At 38.8% G+C, this 23,870-nt stretch overlaps 1 protein-coding gene across 3 annotated transcripts in view; it reads right to left on the bottom strand.

The window, feature by feature from the left end:
• Positions 1 to 23,132, bottom strand: part of ARFGEF1 (ARF guanine nucleotide exchange factor 1) — a 144,862-nt gene extending 121,730 nt beyond the window's left edge. For all 3 annotated transcript variants that reach the window (XR_016388548.1, XM_022595253.3, XM_022595254.3), the window contains exon 1: positions 22,920 to 23,132. Coding sequence is in view for 2 of the 3 variants with exons in the window: in XM_022595253.3 (XP_022450961.1) it covers positions 22,920 to 23,043 (124 nt within the window). In the remaining variant the exon portion in view is untranslated. The remainder of the gene's footprint in view (positions 1 to 22,919) is intronic.
• Positions 23,133 to 23,870: the final 738 nt, after the last annotated feature.

The following is a 23,870-nucleotide window of genomic DNA, read 5'->3' as shown; positions in this document are numbered from 1 at the left end:
CAAAAGCCTGCATTCAATGTATATGACATTCTCAAAAACACAAAACTATAGTGACAGAAAACACAGCAGTGATTGCCAGGGGTCAGAGATGGAGAGAAAGGTGTAATTATAAAGAGATATCAAGAGAGAAAATTTTGGAGTGCTAGAACTGTTCTGTATCCCCATTATGACAGATTACACAATCTTTACATGTGTTAAAATTCATGGAACCGTACACCGAGAAAGAGAGAGAGAGAGAGAGAGAGAGAGAGAGAGACAGAGAAGGGAGGAAGGGAGGAAGGGAGGAAGGGAGGAAGGGAGGAAGGGAGGAAGGGAGGGAGGGAGGGAGGGAGGGAGGGAGGGAGGGAGGGAGGGAGGGAGGAAGGAAACACAATTTTACTTTATGTTAATGAAAAATATAAAATTAAAAAGTGAAATAAGATGCTCAGGCCCACATCCAGACTTAGCGAATCAGAATCTCCAGTAATGTGATGCAGCTGGTTGCATTTTTAAGATGCTCCACAGGTGATCTTGGTATATAGCCAAAGATGAGAACTGTTACAACTTCCTGAATTTGATTTCTCCATTCTTCTATTTCTTTAGGTCAGGCCCTCATCTCTCATTGGGCCTACTGACTCCTTATCTCCATTCCTGAGCCCTATTAATGCCAGAGCGACCTTTATCAGAATGAAGTTCAAGCTCTTTAGCATGGCACACAAGACTCTCCAAGATTAGGTCCTTGTCTACCACTCTCATCTCTCTGCATGCCCTCCCTTGCATTCCACACTTCAGTAATAAAAGAACACTCTAAATCCCCTGAAGTGATCTGCTATTTCACACCTCAAGGCTTTTGCTCAAAATATATCCTCTGCTGGAATTCTACGCCACCCACCAATTGTCTGGCAGATACCTTTCAAGACTGCTTCTGTCATGTGTTCTATGTCACTCCCAACTAAAAATCTTTCAGCAGTTCTTTGTCCATGTTCACCATCACCTATAATACTGTCCATGCACCTCACCTCCTCCCATTCCTGCCTCACATTTAAGACTCTTAAAATGCCAATCTTCTGGTTAACTGCCTCCCACATTTCATGTTTATTCACTAGTCATGCCTTAGCTAATGATGCTCCTCCCTCCCCAGAATTCTCTTCCCACCCATCTTTTCCTGGCTCATACCCATTCATTCTTCTAGAAAAAACAGTTATCATCTCCAAGAAATCTTCCCCTGCACTCCCAGACTAAGGTAATTACACTTCTCTATTCCACACCTTCCTCTGGTTATCATTACCACAACACTTACCATGTTATTTTAAAATTATTTCGTGTGTCCACCTCCCTCAATTTGCTCCTTAACAGCATAGGCCATCCTCTATTATCTATTTCCCAAGCTTAGCATAAAATCTAGAACAATTAGGTACTCCACAAACAAACGTTTCTTGAAAAAAAGCAATAAATGAGAGTAAACTTACTGGGCAAATTAATATATATCTCCTTTTCTCCAAAAGGACCTAAGCTGTTCACTACATGCTGATAACACCTAAACTTCTATTTACAGCTTAGCTCTAAGCTTTTGTCATAAACAAAAAGCAAAAACAAAGTTATAAACAACTGTCAAGCAAGCATCTTTACTTAGATGCCCCATATGCACCTCAAAATCATTTTAACCTTAACTGAATCCATTTTCTTCCTCAACTCCTCTCAAATGTGCTCATTTTCTTATATTGCCATTTTTGGTGAATGAATCAAACAGACTGAAATAACCCCATTAGAAACCTCAGAATCATCCTAAATGCCTTCCTTTCCCTCATTTCTCACACCTAAACAGTTAGGAGGTCCTGTTGATTTACTGAGATCTAAGCTCTCAGTACTGGGCCTCAAATTTAAGCCCTTGCCTCTTCAAATCCCGGCTATGGCAACAGTCTATTAATATTGATACAATGGTCTCACTGCCTAAAGCTCTGAATCCCAGCAATTTATTTTTCATAATGCCAACAAGGATCTTTCTGAAATACAACATCATCATTTCACTCCTTTGCCTGGCATCCAACTTTCTATAAGAGAAAGTCTTAAATTCCTTAGGACAGCATAAAAGGTCTTCAATAATCTCGCTCCTGCTGTCTTCCCCAGACTTCCCTCTCTCCTCATCCACTCTATCAAACTATAACCTACAGTCAATGAACTTCCTGCAGTTCTCTAAGTGTAGCCATACTACCTCCTACATCTGTACCCAAGCAACTGATTGTACCTATAACGTTCTCTCCTATAGCAGTCATCTGGTGGTTTTCCAAGCCTGAGGTCTAAGGTGATTTCTCTATAAAGCTGTACCTGGATGAATTTCCCCACCCAGCCACCACTCCTGAAAAGAACTGATCAATTCTTTCTTTGGGTTTCTACCAATTTCATATATGTCTACCACAGCACCTATTTATCACTTACAAAATCTATTTATTGCGATCTATTCCCCCAAGAAGACTACAAGCTCCTTGAAGGCAGGCACAATATATGAATAATCTCTAGCATCCACAGTATCTAATACTGTTAATACACACTGAAGGTGTTCAATAAATATTTATTAATGAAAGCTAAAAAGTCTTTATATTGGTTTTTAACCTTGGGGTAAAATCAGTCACAACAAAATTTAATATACAGAACATCAGCCACATAGAGACAAAATGCACTAATTTGCTGTTTTAACAGAAAATAGCTAATTAATGGGCAAATACAGAAAACAAGCTATCATCAAATTATAAAGAGTGCTTTATAATTTATATATAATTTTATATAATTTATAATCTCACCTCACCATTCTGTACCTTTCTATTTATTCTTTCTTATCCACAACCTCATGCCACCCTTAGGTTATGTAAAGGGGATTCTTTCAGGCCTGTCCCAGTCCTGTTTGACTTGTAATGTCCTATGTTCCAAAATTAATCCATTCTCTCCCATTATTCAGTCAAATCTCTCATTCCTTCAGTGTGACAAAACTCAGGTAGATATTGAAGGTAAGAAAGCATTCTCCAGAAATCTAAGGACAGCACCAACGTATGAATAACTAGTATGTTTAATATTCCCAAAGATTATCTGCATTTTAAAAGAAGCAACTATAAATGCAAATAAATATGGAATTGGTATAATGAGAGAAGACTTTTAAGAAAAAATTTCCCAATGGGCAAGGAAGGGAAGGAAAACAGAAGTTCATCTACTCAAGACTAACCAAGCTGTAGTCAAGTAATAATGGAATGGGCAAAAATTCTGGCTTAACAATTGCAGGCAAGCACTTATCAATATGAAGTATGATGATAATAACATTTAGGACTCACAGTATTATTCTGTGACTCACACAAAATACAAAGGAAAATACCTGATAAACGGCAGGTTCTCTGTAACTGAAAAGAACTTGGTATCCAACTCCAAAAAGGGTGCAGACCCAAGAATTTGCAAGACTAAGTCTATGCCAGCTAACACTACTGGACTTTCTAAAGATGGCAAGAAATCCTGTACTCTTGAACCAATTTTTCATACCTTTTCTAAATGTGCTGACAAGGCCACAATGGATACATACATGGAAATGAGATCTTCTGAAACCTATATACTTTCCTTAATTTGAGTTCATTTGAGTTGAAAACCAAGGCTTTCTTTGTGTTTTGGAAGATACAGCAACCAACAAGGTCCTCTCAAAAAGACATTTTAATTAATACTTAGATAGACTACCAGAGGCATAAACTACAAGTATTTCCTAGTCAAAAGTCTAGTTGAGACCAGTTATTCTCTCTCCATCTTGAGAACTCAAAATGAAACAGGACATGACAGTTTACCTGGAAAACAAAACAATGTCTTTCCTGTTATCACAACCTAATGAGTGATGAAGCCCAGAGTACAATCAATTTGTAACTGATAATTAGCTATACTCTAAGCAATACCAAAGACACATTTAAATTGTCCTGTGTTCAGTTAGATGACTTACTGGTAAATAAATGTGACTGTCATTCAGTGATTTATCTTAGATGTCAGGAATCTTCTTTCTTCGTTTTTATTTTCTACTTCGATATGAAGCTCACTATTTATCTTTGTGGGGTATTTTCCCCCCCTCTCTTACTCTACATTTAAATACCTCAGGCGTGGAGAAGAAAATAAACAAATAATATTTTTCCATTACAGAAAAGTTCCTTAGATGCTTCAACGACATACACTTCTAACAACCTTATATTTTACTGTAATTCTACCACAAGACAATGAAATACATCTGTCAAAATTTCCTTGTATTTGCAACACTTTTTCTATGTATACCTGTACATATTTGTTCTAAAAAGAAAAACTATCATATATTTGTTCTAAAAAGATACTATTACATAATCTGCTTTTCTACTCCCTCATCTTCCCATATCAATAAATATATTTCCAGCACATCATTCCTCAGTGTTTAGCAATTATAAAGAGCACAATGACAACAAATAACATACAAGGGAATCCCCATAAGGTTATCAGCTGATATTTCAGCAGAAACTCTGCAGGCCAGAAAGGAGTGGCATGATACATTTAAAGAGATGAAAGGGGAAAACCTACAACCAAGAATACTCTACGCAGCAAGGCTCTCATTCAGAGTCGACTGAGAAATCAAAAGCTTTACAGACAAGTAAAAGCTAAGGGAATTCAGCACCACGAAACCAGCTTTGAAACAAATGCTAAGGGAACTTCTCAGGGTGGAAGGGGGGAGAAGAGGCTACAACTAGAAACAACAAAATCACAAATGGGAAAGCTCACTGGTAAAGGCAAACATACAGTAAAAGTAGAAAATCATCCACACACAAATATGATAGCAAAAACAGCAACTGTGAGCAGAGGAGAGTACAAATGCAGGAAATAAGAACTGCATTTGAAATTAAGAGACCAGAAACTTAGAATAACCTCGTATATATATAGACTGCTACATCACAACCTCATGAGAAATGCAAACCAAAAGACTGCAACAGATACACACACAAAAAAGAAAATGCAACCCAAACACAAACTAAAGATGGTCATCAAACCACTAGAGAAGAGAACAAAAGAGAATGGAAGAAAAAAACCCTACATGTTAACAAACCTAAAACAATTGAGAAAATGGCAACAGGAACATACGTATCGATAATTACCTTAAATGTAAATGGATTAAATGCTCCAACCAAGAGACACAGACTGGCTGAAGGGATACAAAAATTAGACCCATAAATATGCTGTCTACAAAGAGATCCACTTCAGACCTAGGGACACATACAGACTGAAAGTGAAGGGATGGAAAAAGATATTCCACGCAGGGCTTCCCTGGTGGCGCAGTGGTTGAGAGTCCGCCTGCCGTTGCAGAGGACACGGGTTCGTGCCCCGGTCCGCGAAGATCCCACATGCCGCGGAGCGGCTGGGCCCGTGAGCCATGGCCACTGAGCCTGCGTGTCCGGAGTCTGTGCTCTGCAACGGGAGAGGCCACAACGGTGAGAGGCCCGCGTACCACAAAAAAGAAAAAAAAAAAATTCCACGCAAGTGGAAATCAACAGAAAGCTGGAGTAGCATTACTCATATCAGACAAAAGAGACTTTAAAATAGAGACTGTTACAAGAGACAAGGAAGGACATTACATAATGATCAAAGGTTCAATCCAAGAAAAAGACATTAACAATTGTAAATATAATATATGCACCGAACATAAGAGCACCTCTTTATGTAAGGCAAATGCTAACAGCCATAAAAGGGGAAATTGACAGTAACACAATAATAGTGGGGGACTTTAACACCACACTTAAAGCAAGGAACAGATCATCCAGACGGAAAAGCAATACAGAAACACAAACCTTAAATGACACATTAGACCAGATAGACTTAACTGATATTTATAGGACATTCCATCTCAAAGTAGCAGAATACACTTTCTTCTCAAGTGCACATGGAACACTCTCCAGGATAGATCACATCTTGGGTGACAAATGAAGTCTCGGTAAATTTAAGAAAACTGAAATCATATAAAGCATCTTTTCCTACCACAACGCTATGAGATTAGAAATCAATTATAGGGGACTTCCCTGGTGGCGCAGTGGTTAAGAATCTGCCTGCCAGTGCAGGGGACACGTGTTTGATCCCTGGTCTGGAAAGATCCCACATGCCGTGGAGCAACTAAGCCCATGAACCACAACTACTGAAGCCCACGCACCTAGAGCCCATGCTCCGCAATGAGAAGCCACCTCAATGAGATGCCCACACACCGCAACGAAGTGTTAGCCCCTGCTTGCCACAACTAGAGAAAGCCCGCGTGCAGCAACGAAGACCCAAAGCAGCCAAAAAAAAATAAATTTAATAAATAAAATTTAAAAAATAAAAGTTAAAAAAAATCAATTACAGGAAAAAACTGTATAAAAACCACAAACACATGGGGGCCAAACAATATGTTTCTAAACAACCAGTGGATCACTGAAGAAATCAAAAAATACCTAAAGGCGGGCTTCCCTGGTGGCGCAGTGGTTGAGAGTCCGCCTGCCGATGCAGGGGACACGGGTTCGTGCTCCAGTCTGGGAAGATCCCACATGCCTCTCCACAACGGGAGAGGCCACAGCAGTGAGAGGCCCGCGTACCGCAAAAAAAAAAACAAACAAACCTAAAGGCAAATGACAACAAAAACACAACGATCCAAAACCTATGGGATGCAACAAAAGCAGTTCTAAGAGGGAAGTTTCTAGCAATACAATCCTACCTCAAGAAACAAGAAACATCTCAACGAACAACCTAACCTTACACCTAAAGCAGTTAGAGAAAGAAGAACAAAAAAACCCCAAAGTTAGCAGAAGGAAAGAAATCATAAAGATCAGAGTAGAAAGAGATGAATAAAACCACAGCAAAGATCAATGAAACTAAAAGCTGGTTCTTTGAGAAGATAAACAAAATTGAAAAACCTTTAGCCAGACTCATCAAGAAAAAAAGGGAGAGGACTCAAATCAATAAAATTAGAAATGGAAAAGGAGAAGTTACAACGGACACCACATAAATACAAAGGATCATAACAGAGTACTACAAGCAATTAAATGCCAATAAAATGGACAACCTGGAAGAAATGGACAAATTCTTACAAAGGTACAATTTTCCAAGACTGAACCGGGAAGAAATAGAAAATATGAACAGACCAATCACAAGTAATGAAACTGAAACTGATTAAAAATCTTTCAACAAACAGAAGTCCAGGACCAGATGACTTCACAGGTGAATTCTACTAAACATTTAGAGAAGAGTTAACCCCTATCCTTCTGAAACTCTTCCAAAAAACTGCGGAGGAAGGAACTCTCCCAAGCACATTCTACGAGGCCACCATCACCGTGATACCAAAACCAGACAAAGATATCACAAAAAAAGAAAATTACAGGCCAATATCACTGATGAACATAGACACAAAAATCCTCAACAAAATACTAGCAAACAGAATCCAACAACACATCAAAAGGATCACACACCATGATCAAATGGGATTTATCTCAGGGATGCAAGAATTCCTCAATATATGCAAATCAATCAATGTGATACACTACATTAACAAAGGGAAGAATAAAAACCATATGATCATCTCAACAGATGCAGAAAAAGCTTGTGACAAAATTCAACACCCACTTATGATAAAAAAAAAAAAATCTCCAAAAAGGGGGCATAGAGAGAACCTACCTCAACATAATAAAGGCCATGTATGACAAACCCACAGCAAACATCATTCAAAACACTGAAAAACTGAAAGCATTTCCTCTAAGATCAGGAACAGACAAGGATGTCCACTCTAGCCACTTTTATTCAACATAGTTTTGGAAGTCCTAGCCATGGCTATCACAGAAGAAGAAGAAATAAAGGGAATCCAAATTGGAAAAGAAGTAAAACGGTCACTGTTTGCAGATGACATGATACTATACATAGAAAATCCTAAAGATGCTACCAGAAAACTACTAGAGCTCATCAATCAATTTGGTAAAGTTGCAGGATACAAAATTAATACACAGAAATCTCTTGTATTCCTATACACAAACAACGAAAAATCAGAAAGAGAAATTAAGGAAACAATCTCATTTACCATCAAATCAAAAAGAATAAAATACCTAGGAATAAACGTACCTAAGGAGGCAAAAAAGCTGTATGCGAGAAACTATAAGATACTGATTAAAGATATCAAAGATGACACAAACAGATGGAGAGACATACCATCTTCCTGGACTGGAAGAATCAATACTGTGAAAGTAACTACACTACCTAAAGCAATCTACAGATTCAATGCAATCCCTATCAAATTACCAATGGCATTTTTCACAGAATTAGAACAAAAAATTTTACAATTTGTATGGAAACACAAAAGACCCTGAATAGCCAAAGCAATCTTGAGAAAGAAAAACAGAGCTGGAGGAATCAGGCTCCCTGACTTCAGATTATACTACCAAGCTACAGTAATCAAAACAGTATGGTACTGGCACAAAAACAGACACACAGATCAATGGAACAGAATACAGAGTCCAGGAATGAACCCACACACCTATGGTCAATTAATCCATGACAAACAAGGCAAGAATATGTGATGGAGAAAGACAGTCTCTTCAATAAGTGGTGCTGGAAAAACTGGACAGCTACATGTAAAAGAATGAAATTAGAACACTCCCTAACACCACACACAAAAATAAGCTCAAAATGGATTAAAGACCTAAATGTAAAGCTGGATACTATAAAACTCTTTAGAGGAAAACATAGGCAGAACACTCTCTGACATAAATCACAGCAAGATCTTTTTTGATCTACCTCCTAGAGTAATGAAAATTAAAAAAAAAATAAACAAATGGGACCTAATTAAACTTAAAAGCTTTTGCACAGCAAAAGCGACCATAAACAAAATTAAAAGACAACCCACAGAACGGGAGAATATATTTGCAAATGATGTGACCGACAAGGCATTAATCTCCAAAATATGCAAAAAGCTCATGCAGCTCCATATCAAAAAAACAAACAACCCAATCCAAAAATGGGCAGAAGACCAAACAGACATTTCTCCAAAGAAGACATACAGATGGCCAAAAAGCACATGAAAGGATGCTCAGCACCACTAATCTTTAGAGAAATGGGAATCAAAACTACAATGAGGTATCACCTCATACTGGTCAGAACGGCCATCATGAAAAAATCTACAAACAATAAATGCTGGAGAGGGTGTGGAGAAAAGGGAACCCTCTTGCACTGTTGGTGGGAATGTAAATTGATACAGCCATTGTGGAGAACAGTATGGAGGGTCCTTAAAAATCTAAAACTAGAACTACCATACAACCCAGCAATCCCATTACTGGGCATATACCCTGAGAAAACCATAATTCATAAAGAGTCATGTACCACAATGTTCATTACAGCTCTATTTACAATAGCCAGGACACGGAAGCAACCTAAGTGTCCATTGACAGATGAATGGATAAAGAAGATGTGGCACATATATACAATGGAATGTTACTCACCATAAAAAGAAATGAAATTGAGTTATTTGTAGTGAGATGGATGGACCTAGAGTCTGTCATACAGAGTGAAGTAAGTCAGAAAGAGCAAAACAAATACCGTAAGCTAACACATACATATAGAATCTAGAAAAAAAATGGTTCTGATGAACCTAGGGGCAGGACAGCAATAAAGACGCAGACATAGAGAATGGACTTGAGGACGGGGGAGGGGGAAGGGTAAGCTGGGACAAAGTGAGAGAGTGGCATGGACATATACACACTACCAAATGTAGAATGGATGGCTGGTGGGAAGCAGCTGCATAGCACAGGGAGATCAGCTCCGTGCTTTGTGACCACCTAGAGGGGTGGGATAGGGAGGGTGGCAGGGAGACGTAAGAGGGAGGGGATATGGGGATATATGTGTATATATAGATGATTCACTTTGTTATACAGCAGAAACTAACACAACATTGTAAAGCAATTATACTCCAATAAAGATGTAAGAAAAAAAAAAACTACTATGAGGTATCACCTCACACCAGTCAGAATGACCATCATCAAAAATTCTACAAACAATAAATGCTGGAGAGGGTGTGGAGAAAAAGAAACCCTCCTACATAGTTGGTGGGAATGTAAATTTGTACAGCCACTATAGAGAACAGTATGGAGGTCCCTTAAGAAACTAAAAATATAGCTACCATATGATCCAGCAATCCCACTCCTGGGCATATATCTAGAGAAAACCATAATTTGAAAAGATACACGCACCCCAACAATCACTGCAGTACTATTTACAAAAGTCAGGACATGGAAGCAACCTAAATGTCCATCAATGGCTGAACGGATAAAGATGTGGTACATATATGCAATGGAATATCATCCACAAAAAAGAACGAAATGATGCCATTTGCAGCGACATGGATGGACCTAGAGATTGTCATGCTGAGTAATTCAGAGAAAGACAAATATCATATGATATCACTTATATGTGGAATCTAAAAAAATGGTACATATGAACTAATTTACAAAACAGAAATAAGAGTCACAGATGTAAAAAACAAGCTTATGATTACCGGGGGAGGGATAAATTGGGAGATTGGGATTGACATATACACACTACTATATATAAAACAACAAATAAGGACCTACTGTATTAGGACAGGGGACTCTACTCAATACTCTGTAATGACCTATACGGCAAAAGAATTTTTTTTAAAAAAGTGTGATATATGTATACGTATAACTGATTTACTTTGCTGTACAGCAGAAACCAACACAACATTGTACCACACACTATATGCCAATAAAATGGTTTTTTAAAAAAAGCACAATGCTGAATAAATTTGTACCTCTACCTTCACGACATATATCGTTATTTTCTAACAATTTTTTAGAAGTAGAATTTGAGATAAAGGGAATGAGAGAAAGGAGTGGATAGATGAAGGAAACAGGAAGGAGAGGAAAAAAAAAAGAAAGAGAGGGACTTTCCTGGTGGTGCAGTGGTTAAAAATCTGCCTGACAATGCAGGGGACATGGGTTCGATCCCTGGTCCGGGAAGATCTCACATGCTGTGGAGCAACTAATTCCGTGTGCCACAACTACTGAGCCTGTGCTCTAGAGCCTGTGAGCCACAACTACTGAAGCCCGTGTGCCGCAACTACTGAAGCCCACGCGCCTAGAGCCTGTGCTCTGCAACAAAGAGAAGCCACCGCAATGAGAAGCCCGCGCACTGCAACGAAGAGTAGCCCCCGCTCGTCACAACTAACGGAAACCCATGCGCAGCAACGAAGACCCAACACAGCCAAAAATAAAAAATAAATTTATAAAATAGAAAGAAAGGTGGAGTAAGACACAGATTTTATAAAAACAAACATGTAAAACAGTTATGTCTGAGTTTACTAGCTCAGTTGCTGTTCTATGATTTTCAGCAAATTCCTATTACTTCGGTTTACCTAGGTTGAACTTGCAATCTTAACAAACACTTACAATTCCTTCTTTGGAAGCTTATTTTCTCTGCCTAGAAAATCACGGCATTTTTTTAAATCTTTAATTTAAAATAATATTGCTAAACTGAGACCTGTATGAGTCTCTTTACACATTGAGGTTTTTTTTCTTCCTGGAATATAGCAGTTTTCATACACAGGTGTTTTTCAGTGCAGAAGTTTTCTTCAGTATGTCTTTGATTATTGCTTTGTTCACAATTTTTAATTTTCTTGTTTTATGTTTAGGAAAAAGAAGTATCCATGTGGAATAGTTTTGGTTTTTGACCTCCATACCTGCCTCTTTTCTCTCATTCTTTTAGCTTTGCTCTTTCCTCCTGGGTATAGTGACAGACTGTCGTCATTATGATTTTCCACAACATAGTATATTTTCCTCCATTTCTGCAAGTTAGTGGTCATTTGGGAGATCACATCAAGGGTTGTTAACCAGATGTCAGGTTACCCACTGATTATTTTAAAATCATCTCCATTCCTTTAAAATATTTCTTTATGAATCAAGAATGTTTTCATACATCAATGCTGACAAAGATTCTGAGGGTTTGAAAAGGAGAAAGGAAGGGAAATAAGGAGAATTAGGTAGGGTTAGGAAATGAACAAAAAAGGAATGGTTCCCAAAAAAAAGGGAACTGAAATATTCTGATAATTTTTTTAAAGGAAAAATTCAGGATAAAGATGAAAACTTTTTAAAAATGGAAAAACTGAGGAAAAGCAAACATTTCTTGACATTTAATGTCCAAACTCAAAGATTTTCATTTGCTTACCCATCTTCTGGAAAGCCAAATTATTAACAGTGACTATCCTAGACAAGACATTTGGGGACATTAATTTACTGAATCACTAAAATCTTTACATTAAGAAGTTTTAGTCAAGCAAACTAGTGAGAGATAGATATTTTTATTACACAGAATAGCAGTAGGCATGCATAAATAGCAAAATCAAACAAAGCTCCTTGTTTGTTATTAATGAATTATATAACCTTAAGAAATGTCAAAAATAGAAAACTTCAATAAGACCAAATCAGTAGAAACCATATGGGGCAGTATTAAAAAAAAAAAAAAAATCAAGAGATATTCAATTTGACATAAAATCTAAAACTGTTCAGTATCATAAATATAATTTTAATTTAGTAATAAAACAGAAAAAAGTACATTTTTCATTCAAAACAAGAAAAACCAACCAAACAAAAAGAATTATAACGGTTATGATTTGAATGCCCAACTTTTTTATAGGGAACCAGACTGGGGTATATTGATCACCTAATCAAGTGTGCTTTTTGAAATGTAAAAGAAAATTAAAGAACTGAAACAATCTTTGTTTTAACTGTTTCAAAAGGAAAACAACTCAAGAAGATATAACCACATAAAAAAGCTTGATACAGTACAATTTGGCATATTCGTTGACTTTTTAGGGAAGCATATGCTACATATTACTAACAAAAGCACCTTTCCTTCTAATTAGCCATTCAAGTCTTTTCCAATAGCCATAAAAATGGGGGTTGGGTGTGGGAACAGAGAGAATAAAATACTTTCACTTCATATATTCAAACACATGGATTCATCACTGCATTTAGGAAAAAAGTACGTTTTGATAATGCATTGATACGTTTAATTTCTGTCCATGTCTCTTCTGGCAAAATATCTGTAGACACAGTTAGTATTCACTATAAAACTTCTGTTCTCTAATCATTATAAAATACCCATTTCGGAACTGGTATATACTTTAAAAGCTAAAATTATTAACAATTAATTGTTAACTTAATTATTAACTGGTATCAAACATACTAAACCTTATTCCTATTCTTCACTATTACTATAAGATGCATGTGTTCCATTTTCATTTCTAAAGATACAAGTACATTAGAAATTACACATAAGCTTTTGATTATCACTGCATTAAACACATTTTCAATTATCATGTAAGAATTAACTCAACAAAATTGATGAAACAAAACTATCAACTTATTCCCAACTACACCACTTTGTATCTGATATATAAGAATATAAGGTAAGAAATGCCGATTAAGTATTATGTGAATAAGTTGCTAAGAGAATATAAAAGAAAGCATTAGAGAATATAAAAGAAAATCCTAAAATTATTTGGAAAAAGAATCAAGCAACATTACAAAAAAATATGTAACAGGCAATGAGCATTAGTCAATCCTATCTGATACAATGTTAAAGCAATAAACAGAAGGACTGATGAAATAAGATGTGATAAAACGCATTTTTAACTTACTTGCTTTTCAACACCTGACTATCAATTCTGAGAGAAAGTGAACTTATTAAATACATAACGCATTATACCCTAATAAATCTGAAGGAAAAAAAGTATGAAAAAATCAATTAATAAGATTTACAGAAAACAAAAGTATATCTATCGTTAACTATAAAGGGTAGTTTTTATGTATTTGATTCCTACTTTTAGAACAGAAAAGAAAAAAAGTGCAAAGGAACGATGAAAAAGAATGGTTACATTGGATCAAAACCAATAATCTAAAGAGCGTGAATATGCTTATTTTCCTCATACTGTGCTGTACACCTGCACCCAGCACAGGTGTATTTATGGCCATTTTGCCTAAGGAATGAGAACCGTAAATGACCATACTCTAACCCAGTAAGCTCCATCTTAAGGTTTAAATAATTCTGCATACATAACACTCAATGAATTTTGCAGGGATTAATAAAAATCTGTGCAGCAAAATTTAAATGTAAATGCTCCTAAACTCAAAAACATTTAAACAAATGACATCTTATTAAAATGCTAGATAGGAAGGTACATAGATACAACATATAAAAAAATGCATATGACACAATGAGACCACACAACTGAAAATTATGACAATTACACAATAATTACATTTATATACTTATAAAAGAAGCCACTGAGATATATCACCAGTTATTTTTAGGTAAAGTCTTATTTGTAATTTCCCATGACATTTTAATAAGATTTGGTTTTTATTTCAATTCTTAAAATGATTTGAAATGCTATAAATACTAAGATAGAAAGCAAGTGAGAGTATTTTTAAAGGGTTAGGAGTACAAGTACAATAAAAGCTAGCCTATCCAGAATCCTTGGGAGTCACACGACAGTTGAATTTTCCAAATGGCTCAAATAAAAATCTTAGTTTAAAATTTTGTTAAAAATCTTAGAAAGACACAGAAAAATACACATGAATCTGCCTGACTTTTTAGGCAAAACACAGAATAAAATGATCTTTCACATGATGGACTCAAGGATGCCATTATGAGCGCACATAAACACCCTCAAGAGTCACGGAAGTGTACAGAGCAATATTTTCATATATTGCTGTTGGTTGACTATTTCTTTGTCTATTATGTATTTTGCCCTTTGTCTTTCCTTAGCAGTACCTTTCTTTCTATGGACGCCCTCGTTTCCTGTTTTGTAATTTGTTACTTGTAAACAGTTTTGTGATTAAGGGTGCAGTTCAGGACAGCCAAATTAAGCCAAAAGGCATATTCCAACGCTGCGAAACACAGCTCTAAACCTCAGTTTCTTCATTTGCAAAATGCAGAGAATAATAGCACCTAAGCACATTGGGTTGTTTTGTCAACTAATTGAGATATAGCCAATGAAGTATTTAATTGGCAAGGAACTTCGAATACAGTAAACGTTCAATAAATGTTAGTTTTTCCTTTTCCTCCTATTATTGCCTCAGAAATTAAACAGCTCAATTTTTGGAAGAATACATCTGTTCATGTGTATGTGTATAGAATAAAGTCTGGAAAAAATGCTTCAAAAGCTAACAGTGTTTCAATGAAATAACACTTCCTATTAACTACGATGGCTAAAACCAAAAACACAGACAATAACAAATGCTGACCGGCAAGGATGTATGAGAAACCCAAATGGTGCCGCCACTTTGGAAAACAACTTAGTTTCTTAAAAAGTTAAACAAAAAGTTATCATATGACCCAGGAATTCCACTCCTAGGTTTCCATAAGAAATAAAAAATTAGGCCCACATAAAGACTTCCACACAAATATTCATAGCAGCACTGTTCATTCAACCCAAATGCCTATCAACTGTGAATAAGCAAAATATGGCAAATCCACATTATGGAATACTATTCAGCAATAAAAAGAAAGGTAATATTGGTACATGCTACAACATGAATGAACCTCAAAAACATTATGCTGAGTGAAGTCAGACACAATAGACCACACTTGTATGACGTATAGTTATATGAAATGTCCAGAAAAGGCAAATAAAGACACAGAAAGTAGATTAGTAGATGCCTGGAGCTGGGTACGGCAACAGGGGTTAACTGTAAATGGGCACTAGGGCGCTTACTGGGGTGATGGAAATGTTCTAAAACTGGATTATGGTGATGGCTGCACAACTCAGTGAAACTCAGTAAAAATTATCACATTTAAAATGGGCATATTTTATAGACTAAACTATAATTTCAATAAATTTTTTTTACAAAGGTACACTGGTTATCTCCATTGTCATGGGTGATTTTTCTCCCTAGTTTTACTTTTGAAAATGGTCTGAAGAAAAGGATTTGTTTATTTAAAAAAATAAACTGCCAAATTTATTGGACTTATGTGTAATTAAAATTAAACTGAGTAAAGGCACAAGGACTCTCCTCTAAATACATAGTGCTTGGTTTTCATGATACCTACTCTGTTTGCTTATATATTTATTATTTAATTTCTCAGCAAGGTATGCAAAGATGAGGGTTATTAAACAGCTGATTAGTAAATTCTCACTGTATACCTTGTTGGATTCAAGTTGAGAGAGAAAAATGAACTGTCCCACATGGACTTTTCTAAATATAATTCCAGAGGTAATACTATGATATGAAAAACTTTTAAAAATTGTTTTTCACAACCTTGCCTGAATGAGAGGATAACATAGGCTCTTAGACTCATGTTGTATCAAGTCTTAATCTAAGCAAGACAAAAATATCAAAAGTGGAACACAAACCTTTTACATACTTGGGCCCCAGACTCTTTTTTTAAAGAGATTTCTCAAGATTCATGAACACTAAAGCCTCAGAATAACTTCTTTCTACACTTATGAAACAGAGACCAGCCAAAGACAGTATTTGACTGTTTAAAGATGTATAGTTGACACTTGAACAACATGGGTTTGAACTGCAGGGGTCCACTTACATGCGGATTTTCTTTAATAAATGCTACGGTACTACATGATCCAAGACTGGCTGAATCCAAGGATGCAGAACCACTGATGATGGGGGCCGGCTGTAAAGTTAATGCTTGGATTTTCAGCTGCTGAGAGGGTGGGTGCCCCACAACCCCCACTGTTCAAGTATATGATGCTGTGCTCTAACAATGGAAGCTCAGATATATCAAACTGGGTCTGAAAAGTTAAGATGAAGGGAACTGTTACTGGTTTCCTAGGGCTGCTTCAAAAAACTACCACAAACATGGTGGTTTAAAACATTAGAAATTCAGTCTCTCACAGATCTGGAGGCCGGAAGTCTGGATTCAAGGTGTTAGAGCCATACTACCACTGAAGGCTCCAGGGAAGACTCCTTCCTTGCCCTGTCCTAGGTTCTGGTGACACCTGATGTTTCTTGGCTTATGGCAACATAACTCCAGTTTCTGCCTGCCTCCATTTTCACCTGGCTTGCTTTCTTTGTGTGTCTGTGTCCCTTTCTCTACATATAACACACCAGTCACTGGATTTAGGACCTACCCTTAAATCCAAGATGATTTCATCTCAAGATCCTTAATTAATAATATTTGCAAAGATCCTATCCCAGTAACGGACCAGATCAATTGTTTACTGTAATTGAAACTACGTGAAAGGCTCATTCTCAGGAAAAAAACCTCACTGAAAAAAAAAACTGACAACTCAAATTTGAAATTATTTTGTGCCTTCTCAGTAGAATGTGTCCTATCATTTAAATTGTGTCCTTTTCTCTGAAAATATCCTATTACATCAGCAGGAAATTCTATCAGTAAAAATATTCTAAAATACATATAAAGGGTTGAATGAAAATGTTTTACTGTTCTTCCCCAAAGGCTGTTTCTCTCCTGGTGTTCCCCATCATGGTGGATGCCTTCTCCAACAACCCTGTAGCTCTGGCTATGATTGTTGTCATGCAACCAACCAATCAGCAAATCCTGTCGACTCCTTTAAAGTATATTCCAAATGCCACCAATCATCATTCCCTCCACCATCACCAGCAAACTCTAAATCACCAACATCTCTGGCCAAAGTGAGCCTTTTAAAATGTAAATCTGCTTTGTCACCACCCCCTGTAAAACTCTCCAGTGACTTCCAGATGCAATAAAATCCAAAGTTGTCCTCTTCTCCTACCCCCTGCTTGTCACTCTCCCCCAGTCACACAAGCTTCCTTTTCGTCCTGGAAGGTACCAAGCACACACTTGTCCTGCTGTTCCATTTGTTTCATCCAAGTTTTTGAAAGGCTGAATCTCTCTCTTTTGTCACTTCTCTGCTGAAATGTCACATCATGGAAAGGCCTTTCCTGACAATCCTACCTAAAGTTGCACTCCTGGTCATTCTCCCTTTACCCTTCTGAACTATTTCTTCAGATAATAACAATCTGACAGTATATTAGCTTGCTTTTTATTGTCAGCCTCAACAAACTAGAAAATAAGTTCCATGAAAGCATATTTGTCTCACTGTTGCACGCCCAGTGCTGAAAGAGTATCTGGCACATACTAGTTCAACAAGTACCTGAGTGAAGAATATACCTAATTTTGAAAGGCAACAATAATTTGTTCATGTATTTTCCTTTTTCAGATATACCCTCCTCCATTTTGTGAGGGATACTATAACAAATAATCCCCCCAATTACTTCCCATTCACAAAACAATTACCAACATAAGTTTCTCTAAACTTAAACACCATCAGGAGAGACAAGCGGTTGCCTGCCATTAGTCAGGATGGGAAAGCAAGAGCGAGAGAGCAGTGCTCTGAGCTTGATACCACTCTGTCCAACTACACCTCATTTCTGACTTTCTCTTTCCCACACTGTCAACAGGGCTCTTGCTTTCCAAAAACACAATGACTCTTCTCAAGAATGGTTTCATCAGTAGTTAGGGCTATTGTAGCTGCTTTGTCTGTCTTTTCTTTGAACAGTGTCCCAAAGTAAATTCCAAGGAACAATGTTTCCTAGGTGTTAACAGACACTGAAAAGGGTCAAATAAATTTAGGAAAAACTTCGTTAAGCAAAACTGAGCACTTTCTTTTTCACAGAACACTCTTCAGAATCTTAATTATGGTAATGTGTATAAATCTCCACAATGGAAAAGAGTATACCCAAACTTATTTTTTTAACTCAAACCTAACAGAATCTTTCAGTCATTTCATTCATTACACCCTTCTTTCCTAGCTATCTCAAAAATTCCAGCAGCCTGACTTACTGAAAACACCTTTTACTTTAGATATCAAGGAAGGTTTAAAAAGAAACTTGTTAATGGTTTTAAATTATAATTAAAATAATTAATTGTTGGCAGGGCATTATTTGAGAGTCTTTTTTTTTTTCTGGTAAATGGTCAAGAGTGACAAAAATTAGTAATATTACCAGAAGGAGCATAAAACCGGGGTCAAAAAAAGCACTCAAATAATTTCTCCTCCACTCATACAATCTTTTTATAACACCAGTAACCAAAACAAGGGTGAGATTGGAGGAGCAGAAGGAAGCAAGTTCTGTTAAGTTTTTAGCCTAAATATTTTATTTACATTTCTGGAGGAGACTAAGTATAGATAACAGACTTATATAAAAAAAGTAAAACAGTAGAATCACTTTAGAACATGATGAACACAAATTCACACCCTGTCTGATGCAAAAATTACTTCCCTAACAATTCCTCTTTTTCTCAATCATTCTCCCATATCTCTGCAGGGAACCCACCCTTATCTCTGCCTCTACATTGCCTCCCTTGCCTCTAAAACCTTCTTCTGGTCACCCCTTTCACTCCTATTCTCTATCAGTGCCAGTTTCCAACCTGGAACTCATTCATCCTAACATCTGCAGGATATCTTCATATATATCTGATGTTAGAGGCAAAAGTTGAACTAGTCATAGCCCTAACATCAAAGAAACTCTTGAAACTTAAGAGGCCTGATTGGAATATGGCCCAACTGCACCCTCCCCTCCCCGTGAGACAAACAATGCTACCTTCAAGCCCAATCCCTCAACAATCCTAAATTCTTTAAAACTAAAAATAGCTCAGCTGTTGTCTCATCTGCCAGCAGATGGCCAGACTATTTTTAATTCAGGATTCTAGACAGCAGGAATGGATCAAGCTAAGCTAGGGCAGCCCAGAGGCCCTCACTCTGCAGAGTTCAGTGGTTGTTGCTGCAGAGAGCTGTAGTGGGGCAGATACCAAGAGAGGGCAACCTGGAGCTGTTCCTGGGCCTGTGGACTTCACAATGATTGAACAATATAGGTGTGAGGGGTTTTCTTTTCTTTCTTTTTTTTTTTTTTTAAACCATTCTTTACTTCAAATTAAAGGTCTGAAATGTATGATAATTTAACAAAAGTTTTCAATAATCTGCTTTTAATGTTTCATTATTTTTCTTTTTGTGAAAAACAGAGTTCCTTTATGTGGTGCTTTTGAAATTGGGCTTTGTTTTAATAAAGTAAAATCCCCCCTAATCTAGATAAGGTTTCCTAAGAGCTATACTTTAACAAAAAAAATAGTTTTCTTAAGAATATGAGATGAACTGTAATTTCATGAGTATAATTTACAGAAAACTGATTTATAATAGGCCATTTTGTTAAAAGGTAACTGAATTAATTTTGAATACCACTGGTCTGAAATCTACTCACACACCCAGAAAATGATTTTTAAAACACAAAAGGATTAAAAGTCTGGATATAAAAATACTATATATTTTCTTGTTTACCCTCTATCTCCCTTCAGCCACATGGTAGGTGCTCAATAAAAATGTAGGGAGGAGGTGCAGGGAATAAATGCAGACAGGTATATTTAGAAGGGTCATTTACAAAGTGTATTTAGAAGGGTTATAACAACACCCACCTCTCTACCACTTCTAGCCAACTCCTTCCCACTCATAAGCTAGAGAGCAGGGATGACCCAACCAGGCCATTCCAGTTTACTTTCCCATCCAGCTTGACAGCCATATAGATTATCAACAGAACAAAGTGGGCTTGGCCCAGGTCTCAACAGTGAAGAGGAAAAGGGAGGTCTATAATAGTTTCCAGGGATACATTTGGGGATATCATCTACTATAAGACATTATACTTTCTGCAAAGATGAAAAGGGTTATCCCTATGAAATTATGTTTGGGTGATAATGTAGATGTATGACTAGAAGGGAAGAAACAAAGGTCATCAGGGATTAACTACCATGAGATTGCTCAATGAGATTTTGTAGGAGACTAAATGTAACTACGAAATGTGGGGAAAAAGCCCTAAACATCTCAAGTAAAGAAAGTACTCTGGTGCCTAGTCCCTGCCTGGATAGACACATTCCTCATAATAAGCTTCTGCTAACTATATGGAAGGGGCAAAAAAGTAAAGAATGGCAAAATCTAAAACAGACAATCTTGGTACAGTTGGCACACACTACCAAGTAGTCCCTATGTCTAGAAACAGCAAGGATCAAGCTAAGCCCTCTCAAGATGCCAATCAAGAGTGGCAGGAATACTCTCAATGCACAACTTAAGAGAATGGTGTGCTCACATTCATGGCACATTAGAGGGGACGTAACCTTACAATCAAAGTTCAACATCCTAATTTTACAGAGAAGGAAACTAAGGCCCAGGGACTTGACTATACTGCAATGTAACAGAACTGTGATTTAAACCCAGGATCCCAGATTCTCATTCCAGTGATCTCTCCATTTAAATATACTTACATTAGCATTTTGGAGAGGGAAAAAAAATATATATATAGATAGATAGACATAGACACACACACACACACACACACCACACTCCATTTCCTCAGTCTAATACTTATCATTAGTATATTAAAAGTATATTTTAATACAGAAAATCTGGTCTCAAAAACTAAAACTTTTGTTTGAACTCTTAAGTTCTTTAACCAGCAAGTTATTCATAAACCTACACATAACAATTGTTTTAAAAATTCCAACGATCACTCCTTCCCTCATCCTGCCCCAAGTTAATAATTATTCCTTTCAGGACCCAGATATAATTCAATTTTTACTTCTGTACAACATCCTCTCATACACCTGAAACAGTCTTTCACTAGCTTCAAGAATAACAAAAGGTGAACTTGTGATCAATGAAGGGTAAAAAAACTAAACTTAAACTCATTATACATAAAATTCAAAAAAATTTTAATTTCTTCAATAGATCCAAAAAAGAAGGAAAAAACAGTATAACTTATAGCAAGTTATAAAGTCTTCTATTTTAAAAATTAAAAGGCAAAGTTCCTTTAAAGCTGTCTTGACCCTTTACTTTAGCATATATCCAAGTTATTCTGGATTTTCTTCCCCTTCAAGAATGTTTTCCAAAGCCCACTTAACAAGCTTCGTTTTCTCAAGTCAATTTGATGTAATCTATTTCCAGTGCTACAAAATGAAGCGCAAGCATTAGGAATTCATCTTTGTGTTTAACGTCCTGGTCTCTCTTTAAACGATTTCGTCCTTGATGGATGCAACAGATCCATCAGTGGTCCCCCTTTAACAATTCTTCATCTGCCTGTCCTCGCCGTAGGTATTGTCTGGATTTACCCTGCTAGGGGCTTCATGACACTAGATCTCTTTCGTCTGAACTATAAATCACAACTCAAGCTTGAGAGCAGCTGCCACAGGCCAGACATGTGGCTGGTGGGTGTCATTGTCTTCTTCATTCTCCCTGTTTCAAACCCTCCCTTCCTTGTCACTAAAGCCAACGTATCTAAAGGTCCTTTCCTTCCCCGCTTGTATCTCATCACCCCCTCCCCTTAACCTTAGGTCTTGTTCTTCCAGGTCAGCCCAGTCGGATACAACATTACTCGCTGTTTTTCCCGTGGCGGAAGCGGAGAGATGTCAGAACAGGCGGCACCTCCCGCAAACCCCTTCTCAAGACTGTCAACAAGGGAACAACTTCAGCCTTTCTTCCCAAAGTACCACGCCAAACGAAAAGTTATTGAAATTACGATACGGAACCCTTCCCACGCCCAATCTCGACAAATCAGCTCCACCTCAATTTTCCAAGCGAATAAACGACAACTCCTTCTGCTTTATCACAAAGGGTGATATCCTGTCCGCACCGCACGGTCCACCAACAAAATCTTCCCATGTTCTCAAGCCGACCCCCAGCCCTGCCGCGTTCCCTGAGCCCAGCGAACTGCCCTTCCTCCTCCACCCTGCCTCTGCCCCATATCTAGCCGAGTTACTGTCAACTCCAGCCAGGCAGCCCAGAGCTTCGCCAGGGCTTCCCGAGGTCAGCGGCGCCGGCCCAGGGCGAGCGCCCGGCGACCCCCACCCCCCACCCCCGCAGTACCCTCCCCCATCCCTCGGGCCCCCTCCCTGCTCACCTAACGCCACCTCGCACGCTTTGCGCAGCTGGGAGTGATGCGCCTTCTTCACTTCCTTGTCGGCCAAAATCTTCTCCAGGGCCCGGGTCAGAAACATGTTCTTCGTCTTCTTCCCCTCATACATGGACGCAGAGAAGGAGGCGGCGGCTCGTCCGACCCGCGGCTCCCAGCGGCTGGAAGGGGGGGGCGGGGGAAGGAGGAGGAAGAACCGAGAGAAAGGAGAGGGGGTGGAGGTGGGGGAGAGGAGGCGTGGAGGGCAGCCGCTGGATCAGGAAGGAGCGGGCGAGCCGGGCCGGCTCCGGTGCGGGTGAGGGGCGCAGAGGTCTTCGCCGCCCCCCGAGGGGCCGCCCCTGGAGGGCCGCGCCCGTGGGACCTCCGGTTCTCCCGGCCCGGGGGTCGCTTCCCGGCCACCCCCCTCACTCGCCCCTCCGGCCCGGGGACGGAGAGGGAGCCCAGCCCGGTGGCCGTCAGCCCGGGGGCCAAGGGACGAGGCGGCGGCTTAGAGGCCCGGAGAGAGGAGGGCTGCCCTGGCTACTGTGGGGATTAGCACCCGCCGTGGCCGCGGACTGGCCTCCATCACCGCCGACCTGCCCCGGCCGCCATATTGGGAGGAAACGACGCGTCACGCAGCGGCCGAACGGCTGCAGAGGAGGAAGCGGCGGCGGTGGCGGCGGCGGCGGCGTTGGCTGTCCAGAGCTGCCGCGGCGCCGGGAGGCAGGGGGCGGAGGGCGGCGCGGGAGGAGCAGCTCGAGCCGCAGCGCTACGGTGGCCCGGCAGGGCCTCGTCGCCTCCCGCGTTCGCCTGCAGGGCGGCGTGGGGCGTGGCGGGCGTCCTGCGGCGCTGCGCCCGGTTCTTTGGGCTCCTCCGGGTGGCTGCGCTTTGGAGCTTGCCCGGGGCCGCTACTCCCACCGAGTGAACGGGACTCCTGGCTACGGTACAGCAGCTTCTCCG

The sequence above is a fragment of the Delphinapterus leucas genome, chromosome 17 (genome assembly GCF_059928025.1).
Source record: "Delphinapterus leucas isolate spDelLeu-1000000601 "Yukka" chromosome 17, BTC_Dleu_Yukka2, whole genome shotgun sequence".
NCBI classification, from domain to species: Eukaryota; Metazoa; Chordata; class Mammalia; order Artiodactyla; family Monodontidae; genus Delphinapterus; species Delphinapterus leucas.
Note: the sequence above shows the minus strand (reverse complement) of the source record. Positions and strands in the feature narration are given on the sequence as shown.